The sequence below is a fragment of the Enoplosus armatus genome, chromosome 15 (genome assembly GCF_043641665.1).
Source record: "Enoplosus armatus isolate fEnoArm2 chromosome 15, fEnoArm2.hap1, whole genome shotgun sequence".
Classification (NCBI taxonomy): domain Eukaryota; kingdom Metazoa; phylum Chordata; class Actinopteri; order Centrarchiformes; family Enoplosidae; genus Enoplosus; species Enoplosus armatus.
In genome coordinates, this window is record NC_092194.1 from 9,038,517 (window position 1) to 9,049,416 (window position 10,900).

Here is a 10,900-nt window from a genome sequence, read left to right on the forward strand (position 1 = left end):
TGGCGTGAGATGAATGGCCTCAACCAAATGAGAAGTTGGACTGAGCGCGAGCTGAGGCATTACAGCCACAGGAGTAGCCACTGGTAGAAAAGTTGGACAGCTGCTCTCCGGTCCTCCCACAGCGAGACATAAAAAGGGCCACAATATAAACACAATTAATGAGCCAGCATGCCACAGCAGCTAAAATCTATTTTTGGATCGTATAGATGGTAAACAACTCATTGTTTTGTTGCAGTATGGATCTGATGGATCCACGTCTTTTATGGGACTCACCCCACATCGCTCCCCTTTATCCTGTCCTTCTCTCTCAGACAGAGGTTAACTTCAGGGATTGTGGGAGTTTTCCATTCCACCTATGACTTCTTTGGGCAGTTTCGGGCTTTGGCCTGTTCGCCGGCCCACCATGTGGGGCCAAACAAGCACACATTAATCTGCACTTTATATGAATATTCAGATCCAGCTGTCTGTGACATGGAGATAGCAGCTGGTATGCTTGGGCCCCACAGATATCCCAGTGCCATGCCTGGACAGAAGCCTCTGCATCTGGGCCAAGGCAGGCCCAGCCGGCCCTGGCAGGTCCATCCAGGCCCAGAATCTCCCCAAATCCCACCAGTGACACCCTCTACACAAGGGTGGTCAAAGACCCAATAAACACCTTCAGCAGCCTGCAGCAGATACACAATGACACTTTCATTATGTCACTACAATGGTGATGAAATAGCTGAAGATATAGCACTGGAAATGACAGCTATTAATTTAATTATCTGTCTTCATAAGCATGCAACCTTACATTCAAGATAGTTAAACAATACACAGTAAATGTGCCAAAAGTTGAGTTTGCGTTCCTATGGAAGCACAATATTCATGTTAAATTTTGTTTCATGTGAATTTTAATTTAACATTTAGGCCTTCTATGGAGCACTCTTGACAAAGCAGTTTAAATGAAATTGAATTTCACTTAAGTGAATCATACAGACATGGCCTTTACTTCAGCCAATGACGTGACAAGGCCAGCACAGTGAATGTGACACCTGACTGTTTTGCAACCAAACGCTGCTTAAAGAAAATCCATAATGGTCATTTTTCATTACGACTAAATGTCATAACAGGCTCAGGATGGCATTTACATTTTCCCTGATGACATGAATGTAATTTTCCCTTTTTAATTACCTAACTTAATCTCATACTAATCCAATGATATTGCCACAACAAGTAGCGCAAGTATGGCAAGCTGGTTGGAAGACAAAGCCTGCTATGGTGAAAGAGTTTGTGTTTGGTGGGCACGGCGTTACCGCCTCCCTAGCTGTCTGCTGCTTGGCCCTGACAACACAGCGCCACAGTGCCAGGCTGTCAGTACGCCAGGCTCAGAGTGCAGCTGCCAGGCCAAACCAGCGGGCACTAATTCAGCCAGCCACAGGGAGCCCCCTCCACCCCTTCTTCTCCCAGGCCCTCCCTGTGGCTACAACTACCCCCTCATCTGTGCATGCACACACACACACCTTACACAATACAGGCTTTAATTATGACAAACTTGCCAAAAGCTAATCTCCCATCTTTTTAATCAAAGACATTTGTAGCTGAGGGGGTTGCCAATATTCTAATAACTAATTACCAGAATTTCTGGTGAATAAACACCTTTTCCTTTGACCAACAGTGGCCTTTCTCAATCAAGCAAAGCCTGAAAATCTCTAAAAGCCAACGATGCAAGGAGATCTGGAGGACAGTTTTTGCTTGATGTTGCAGAAGATTAATCACAGCTACATTTTGTCCAAAGTTATCATATTTACAACAATTTTAAATCTCTCATTTTATCAAAATAAAAAAGCATTATTTCTGCACATTACAGGCTTGTTGGGGGGCTTGCATCGTTAACTTGCATGCTTGCCATTGACACATGTCGCAGTCACTGAGCCCCGGGGACTGTGGCCAGGCCAGTTACTCTGTGGTTGGTTAAGTGACGGCCAAAATGCTCAGAAGAGTTCAGCTGCTCTTCTGATGTGATGAAGACTTTCTGTGGTTAAATCCTGCTGTGCAGCTGGCCTCTCCCCCCGAGCTAAGATGATGGTTGAAAGGACAAACTTTTTCTCTACAAAGAGCTGGTGTATTAGAGTATTCTGGTGGCTGAAGAACTACCTGCAACATGAATGGCTTCCAATTCAGCATCGGACTTTTGTCGCATGCCATGGTACAAACTCTCTCTGCATTAAACACATTCTCATCTGCACCCTCATCTGTCACTCATCCTCTATCTGAGCTCATCTGTCCCAGCTGAAGGTCACAATATGGCTGGTTCCTTTGGAGAGGCCCTTAAGGTCCCAATGCTCCATTTTGCCTGAGTAAACATGGCGCAGCAGTTCATAAAGATGCATATTGTGCGCCTGCATCTGTGCATGCGGGTGTTTGAATGAATGCGTGCATATTGAGGGGTCTTCCTGAGTTGGCTTTTCTGACTGCAGGGATACATCCATGCCGCTAGTGAGGCTGGCTGAAATATTGATGCTGTGTTTTGTTCTCATTTTTGCTGTACTTGAGGGGCCATCTGGACAGGTCAGCCTTTCTCACGTTAAATATTCATTCTCCCGTTGAATATGACCAGGGGAGAGCAAAAGAGGGTCATTTTGTAACGTGAGAGAAAGAAAGAGGTGGTGGTGGTGGAGGGGGGATGAGCAGGATTCAACAATGGGTTTTTCCTAACAGATGGAAGATTGGCGGCAGGGATATAGTTCAGTGTCATAGTGGAACCTGATATCTGATTATACTCCTCCCAGCCCCATGAATACAAAGGGATTACATGTGGTTACATGAATAATGAAATTGAGATTATTTTGTTGACATGTGTCTAATTTGTTGTGCCACAGTTGTGAACTGCTGAATACTGCCTATCAATCTGTCTCTTTGTTGCCACATTACTCAGGTAAGACCGACAGATCAAGTTCTTTCAACAAGCCAATCAAATGGGTCGCTTCTGGCCAAAGTCAGCCACCTAAGGCTAAAGCAGCTCCCAGATGAAATGAGGCCAGTAATCAGCTGAGAAACGTCTATGTGGCGGGACTCAATCACGAGTGCAAATTTAAAAAGCTCACAAACAATCCGATTATTGACAGCCCAGTGGTCCAAACTGTGTGTCGGGCATTAACAGAGAAATGCACCGTGATCTGAGCGTGCACTTAAGTCAGCAAACTCAACGACGAATTTTAATGACATGCTTAGGAGTGCAAACCAGCAAACAACATGACAGTTCTAACAAGCTGCCATTTAAAGGGAGTGTTTTTGGTAAATTATCCCTCCGTTCTTAATAATTAACAAAAGCCTATTAATTATGAACAAATCTGTAGCCTTACACATCAAGAGGAGGGATGGTTGCCTAGGAGCATTGGCCAGTTCTGAATACCTTGTCGCCTTGGTGTTGTTGGGTAACTGGAGCCCCTGCAGTATGACAGTAATATGGTGGAAAGTAAATAAGGCGGTGGAATATGGGGGGGGCACAATACCTTTGTTTTGGATGCTGTCAGAAGGGCGCCACAAGCATAGGTGATCAATTATTCAGTCTGGCACGTGTCCGGGTCCCTTTGTTGCCTGTTGATACTGTGTGGTTGAATAGCACAGAAATAACACCTCTGATTAAGCAAAATATCTGTAGTTTTGTGTGTAGTAGTGTGTTTTGTTGTGTTTATGGGTCACCTATTTAAATTACACCTTCAGCAAACAGCAGGCCTCCCGAGTCCCTCTACTCAGTCAAAACAATTATCGGCCTCACACAGTTGAACCTCCATTTTCGGATGCTAAATCAACACAGCTGGACATCCTAAAGTTTGTGTTTATGTCTGTGCGCTACCTTTCCGACTTGAGTCTAAAAATAGCTCGGCAGCATCCTGCTGTGATGCTGAAGGTGCAGTCATCTTTCCCCTCCGAAGGACACAACACTGTCTGAAGTTTGGGAGCAGGGGGAGGGAGGGAGGGAGGGAGGAAGTGGTGACTACCGTGTGACAAGCGCCCTGTTCCTTCCTCCCAGGCCTGAGAAACAGGAAGCGCTGCACATAAGGCATTATTGTGACGGAGAGGAAATGCAAGGTCCTCTAAAATAAGAGCCCCAATCTGGTTGTCAATGACAGGAGCCTGTCCTCCACAGCCCCACAGAGACCTGTATACCCCCCCCCCCCCCCCCACACACACACACACACACACACGCACACAAGACACAACCCCCCACAACTTCACTGTTGAGTGACACAGATGTATAAAATAAACTCCCAATCTGTAGCCATACAGGATGTGTGTGTAATGAATCCTAAAAATAAGTACACACAAAGCAAGTCAATGCACTCTGCATTTAAAGTTGTGACACAGGAAATTCACTTTTGGAAGATTTGAGTGCAGCAGCTCAAAGACAACGTCAAGTGAATCAGCTTTAAGGTGATGTGGTAAACCTTTTGTTCCCTGCTGAACCCACCCACATACAGATTGAGCAACAACCGCATTTGAAAGGGTTAAAGGAGGCATATGGGCAGGATCCACCCTGCTTGTGTTTAGCAGAAGCTGAGGAGGAGCTGGTTGCTAAGAGAGATGCAAGGCTTTGTGCCGGGCTGCCTCCCAGTTAATTAAAATCCTACTTTATCTGTTTCATGCTTTCAATTAGAAAGCTCTGGAAAGGGCCCAAGCCTCTGCATGTAGATAACCATACCAATACGATGTGATTAATACGGGGGCCCATTTGCGCTGCAGGCTGCAGCAATGCCCTGCTGTTGTGTCCATGCCTTGTTTTGATCCCAGGCACCAACCTTTGATGATCCAGGCAAAAATGGCTGTGCAGTGCCTCTCTGCAAAGTCTGCATGGCACCTCCAGCAGCAAATTAGATGGATAAGATCTGCTTTTGTAGGACGTGGCAGGTGTTGGCCACCTGTGATCGTGTATATCTACAACTGCAGCAATGACTGAAGCTGCAGAGAGTCAGCATCACTGTTCAGCCTGCGCCAAGTCTAATGTTTGTTTTTTTCTTTTGGTCATCAGTAATCAAAAGAAGTGTCAGCTAGCAATGTTTTTGTTCAATTAACAGCAGACCCATCAATGCCTGTCTCTGCTTTTCAGAATCAGTTAACAACACAGAAAGCCAAGCTGTACCAGCAACCAATCACGCTAAGCTTAGCACATTATGGTTTCATGGGCATGTGGAGCTGTTTTTGGTTGTAGTTTGAAGTCAATGCTAGTATTTCTTGGCACTTTGAGGCATTGTAACATTCAATCAGAACACATTTTGCACAATAAAAACAATCAAACAATTATAAACACTTGAATTTTTTAATATTATACTTTTTATATAGATGTTGTAAGAGTGCAATCAATTACCACTCGATCAAAACTAATTTAAGAAGGATCTAGAGTCAACACACTTGTGAAATGCAATAAGAATAAAGGAACAGACTGATATGTTTTGTCACAAACAATAGAAATATATTTACTTAAACTGGCATGCAACGTCCAAAGAACAAAATCTTTTTCAAACAAATCAAAAAAACCTTTGCACAAAACAGAACATTTACTGCCATCTGCTGGTCACACTAGGAAGTCACAAACAATGGAACAGCAAACCTTAGTGAGACACATCCTTTTATGGCGTTGTAACACTTCTTTAACATCTGAAAGACCTGAATGACTGCCTGAGTGAAGACAAGAGGTACTGGGGTGTCTGAGGAAAATAGTCTTCTCTCAAGCCAGAAGTGTCCTTTGGCAGGTCATCAGCACCGGGGCCAGGCTGGGGCATCACTGTGGGGTTGGGGAATGATGGAGCCATCCCAACCCTACCAGGAGTTTCAATGCCTCCAATGCGCTCTCTGGAGATCTGAGCTTGTGACATCTGGAGAAGGAAGCCTCTTCCTATAGCAGGTAGGGCCAAGACTGATGACTGCTCTTTCCCAAAGGGCCTTCCTCTGCCCATTGTGTCCATCGGTGCCGCTGTGCTCCCTCTGCCTACACCTGGAGACAGGGGACTGTTAACAGACATTTGCTTCCTGAGATCTGACACAGAGGCTGGGACTGAAGCCTGGGCTGCTGGGTCATCCACAGACAAAACACTGGGGATTCTCGGAGGGCTCGTCGTGGGTGGTTTGTGAAGAAGGTCTGCTGGTGTTGAGGAAGGTGATTCCACAGTTGCGGGTTCAAAGGAAGTCTGGATATGCTCCTCTGGTGTAGGTGAGGTCTGGGATGGCGACTGACATCGGGGGTTGAAGCGAGCCATCAGACCCTGCTCTGTGACAGGGTAGTGGTTCATAGCCCACTCCTGCCGCTCACGACACATTTTCTCCAGCTGCCTGAGCTCAGAGGGCAACTCCAACACACTCTCCTGAAGATGCAAACAGGCAGACTGTTTGTTTACCTGCTTACCTGTATGCTTCTAAACTATGTGTAATAGTTTATCAAATACTGAGGCACTAACCAACAATTACCAATGAATATACTTTAAGAATAGGTTCCATTTTTTCTTCTTGAAACAATACTCACACGTCCATATGTACATTACAATAGGCAATCTAAGACTGATGACTATACACCCTGGAAAAATGTGCGCATTGTGCCATTATGACTATGATTTGCAGGTGGAGTAAAAATTGTAAAACATTTTTTTTTTTTTTTTTTTAAACTGCTCATTTATGAATTGCCCACCATGTTCACATGCTCCAATTCATCAGGTTCGTAGTGGCTGCTGTTAAGGTATGAATCCACCAGGGCCATGTAGTCCGTCATGAGAGTATCCAGCAGCACCAGTCTGAGAGGCTGAAGGTGGATCACTGACAAAGCCATCACCTTAAGCAGGGGTACAGGACAGGGCCGCTTTTGCCATATCACCCTCTCTTCCTGTAAAAAAAAAAAAAAAAAAAAAACACACACCAGTGATTACAGCACACACAGATACAACTAAATAAAACCATCTTGGATGAGACTGTGTGCGACACCTTTGTGAGCTGTGACTTCATCTGAAGGGATAGGAGCTGGGAAGAGGGCACCTTGAGATGGAGACTCACCACCTCCTGCAGAGTACTGACTCTGTCTGGAAGAAAACCTCCCATTTCTGAGTAGAAGCACATGACATCTGCCACCTTAACACATGCAGAAAGAAAAGCAGAGGTAAGCTCAAGCAAACAAACAGACATAAAAGCCACATGTGATGCACACAACGTGAGTGTTTTAAAGTAGGCCACTGTACATACTTTACATGTACCTGTGTATCAAAGACCTTGGTTAGCTTTACTCCAAACTGAGCAATCAGACATCCAGCAAGGGCTCTGCAGTCATGAATGACCTATACCAAATGTACAATCAACTCAGATGTTATGGCAATAATCATCACTGAGACTGGACAGTATTTCTAGTCTGTTTACACAGCTCACCTTCAGTATGTTCTTATTTTCCAGGATCATGGAGAGGCCATTCTTAAAGGCCCGGGCACCGAGTAACAGGATATCAAACAGGTACACTTTGTTTTTAGTGGCAATCTAGATGAATAACGACAAAAGTTTTATATGTTTTCTTTTTTCATTCTTGTGATGAAGGAAAATAAAAAAAGAAAGGAGCAAAGGCCAGCAGGAAGGAGTTCAGAATATCTCACCTGGAGCCAACACAGTCTCCCATGCTTAAAGACCTCGACTCCATCAGCTCCCACACCAATCACATGCTGCTTCTTGAGGTGCATCACCTGAAGGATGGGAACTCAAGATATTATAGAGTTTTTAAGACGACAGGTCTCAGTAAAGACACGTCTCCACCAGTATACACTGTCCACATACATTTGCATACTGAAAAATATATGTCAAGAGCATATAAAAAGGAACTTACAGCAGGTCCAAACTTCTCATGAAAGTCATCAATGACTACAAAGTTGATATACTCCTCTTCATCTTCATCATCATCTACAAATATGATCCTCTCAATAGTGATTAATGATTTACATTTGGAAGACATTCATTTTAAGTATGAACAGCTTTAGAGAAAAAAACAAAACAAATTTTCCATACTTTTATCATACCTACCCAATGTGATTGTCTTCCTGTACGGCTGAAACTGTTCCACATTCAAGTGATCTTCGAGTCTGTGGTCATGAATATTTCTGTGCAACACATTGCATGTTCTGGTTCATGGCCAAGTCAAGAGTCACCAACAGTGACGCATTGTTTGCGTTTGTTGATTACTTACCCACTGTCAGTGTTTGCTTCATTGGTAAACTCCACTGTTATTAAATTAAATTATACAAAAACGTCCTGTCAGATATCAAAACTTCTACTTTTTCAGATATAACTTGTCATGAATAAACTCACCATTTAGAATCTCATGTCCGAAGAACATTTTTGAGCCAGGATACTTACAGCCATTACTGGCGCCAACAACTGGAACAATACACATAAGTTAATATTTACTTTAGCTACGAATAGTGTATGCAAAAAGATGGATACTCGATGGACACTTTCTAACCGTCCGCCAAAATCAACGTTTTGTTGGGATTGATGCGTTGAACGACGCCAAGGTAAGATGAAGTCTTGAGGGTCAGTTTGATGCGTTTTCCCTTAAGGACATTCAGGAGCTGGATGTCGTCCACAACCATTTTGAAGTCACGTAGTTATGAGTTGTTTCAAGTAATTAAACACAGTGAACCTGCTAGCTTGGTAATGTCTGCCGGTCAACGCTTTTCTGTTAGCGGCAGCAAAGACTAGCTAGGCCCAGACAACTTTTCATTTAACCTACAGGTAACTAGTAGCTATACTACTTGTCAGAACGTTAGCATAGCAACATGACGTGCAAATCAACAACGTTAATGTTGCGTTCAACAGCTCCTCGTTAATTTTAACGATTTACACGTCCCCGGCTAACAGATCAAAACTAGCCAAATAAAAGTATTACATTAATTTAAAATGCAATATATAAGATTAGAATAAAACTTTATGCATATGATTAACTATTTACTTCCCGCTACACAAACTGCGCAACAGCATATTTGTTTTGTGTAAAACTAGTATGTGAATAATTTCAAAATGTCCGACTTTGACGCCCCCCACTGGAATAAAAAAGAGCGGAAGTGTATGCGGTGCATCAGGATCAAAATTACGTTTGATGTTAATCTATAACTGTTATTAGGTTTTTAATATCGACTGATTTGAGTTGAAATCCAAATAGGGTTTGTGTGTTTCAAACTGTATTCAGGGTTGTGTTAAGTCAGGCCACGTCAACAAACATGTGCGTTAGCGTGTTAAAATCATGGGCACATCAAGCTAAAAATGAACATGTTGTCAAATAAGTAGAAAAATACAAAAGAAGGTTTACAGACTCATTCAAGCATTTTTGTTTTACAGAAGAGTACTGCTCAGATCTGTTCCCACATTTCCAAAAAACTCGGTGTGGAATCTGTGGTGGTGGAACAACAGCAGGAGCAGGCAGAGCTCTTACAGTAAGTACTGCTCACACATTAATACAACACTTCAACACTTTTGTGATCCATTTCATCTTGTAGCAAACAAGTATGCTCCCAGGTGGTCAGTAGATTACTAAAAATATCCACCAGGGGGTGATCAAGTATTGAGCAAATTGCTGTTAGTTCCAGGTCTTTCAATCTTTTGACCTGAGTTTGATTCTTCGAAATTGACAATTTTCAGTCTGATAAAGACACATAAAACCAGCCATATATTTCCACCCACATTACAAAGTGTGAGCATGTGACCATTTGTCAAGCATACACGTGTCTGTGTACACTGTGTTGGCCTACAGTACATCCTTTGAATATGCTTGAATTAGATCTTGATCATTTATCAAGAAATCCTTCACTGCCCTTTTTACTTACACCCTAAAGACATAAATCACCATACTGCCAGTAGCAGCGGTGACTGGCTGACGACTAATTGGCCATGCTGCATATTTTGCATCTGGCCACAGGGCTAATGTCGGAACTGGTACCTGATCATCTTTAAATGTTCTGTATCCAGGTATGCAGAGAAAACACATCTGCTATTTTATCTTTATAATACAAAATGCAAATAAAGATAATAACAAGATAAGATAAGACCAATAGTGACATACATGAAAACATTGGTGATTTCTGCCATGAAACCCAAAACTATTCTTTCTTTTAAACATTTGACATTTGTTTGCCATCGGTCACTTATCGAGTGATTTTAACTTCCTAAGGAAACATGTACATTGCTAACTTTGCATAGGGTCATTCAGAGTGCATAATCATAAGCAGAAGTAGAAACATGATCCACCCAAATCTATGGTATAATGTTAGAAGCAGTGGTGCAGTGAGATGAGCTTAACAGGACTGGAATACATTGAATCAAGTCACTCCTGTAATAGAAGGTAGACTTTTATCTTTCAATTGTCCTAATCAGTATGTGTTTGTTATTGGACCAAGGTTGGGTGGAGACTCACTAGGAGGCAATGGCCACAGGTAAAGTTGCACAAAATGTGGCAATTGTTATTTATTTTTATTTAAGCAGTGCATTTCGGTATTGGGCTCAATGTCATGACAAAACAAAAATGAAATCAGATTTCGCTGGCCACATAGGGGCAGCCTTAAGGCTCTACTGGCTGGTCTGATAACAGTAGTGACACAAAAAAAGGGTGCAGACAAGCTATCTTATCAGAAGTAGCCAGCTGTTAATACACAGGTTCTCATGACTTCACTCTGCCTGTGGAAACACATGAACTCAAACTACTGTTCATCTGTGGACAGCGCACAGGGAGGCACCTAATCAAAGGGAGGGCCGCTCTGGGGTGCAGGAGGCACAGAGCTGTTTCAGATTCAATCACAGACTGTATGTGCCTTATATTATTTGTCCTATGGTGTGTATTGCTCCTCCTGAGCTTATACTCACTTAAAGTCAGGTGACAAAAGGCAAATGCAAAGCTTCAGAGCTTTAT

The 10,900-nt window shown here is 43.0% G+C and overlaps 1 protein-coding gene across 1 annotated transcript; it reads right to left on the minus strand.

Moving 5' to 3' along the window:
- Positions 1-5,329: 5,329 nt before the first annotated feature.
- exd1 (exonuclease 3'-5' domain containing 1) lies at positions 5,330-8,591 on the minus strand. The gene is made up of 11 exons (XM_070919941.1): positions 8,462-8,591; positions 8,308-8,376; positions 8,186-8,219; positions 8,023-8,099; positions 7,829-7,902; positions 7,602-7,688; positions 7,384-7,488; positions 7,215-7,295; positions 6,949-7,092; positions 6,659-6,850; positions 5,330-6,338 (listed from the first exon to the last, which is right to left on the minus strand). The coding sequence occupies exons 1-11, from the start codon at positions 8,589-8,591 to the stop codon at positions 5,628-5,630; spliced, it is 1,704 nt and encodes a 567-aa protein (XP_070776042.1). The 3' UTR covers positions 5,330-5,627.
- Positions 8,592-10,900: the final 2,309 nt, after the last annotated feature.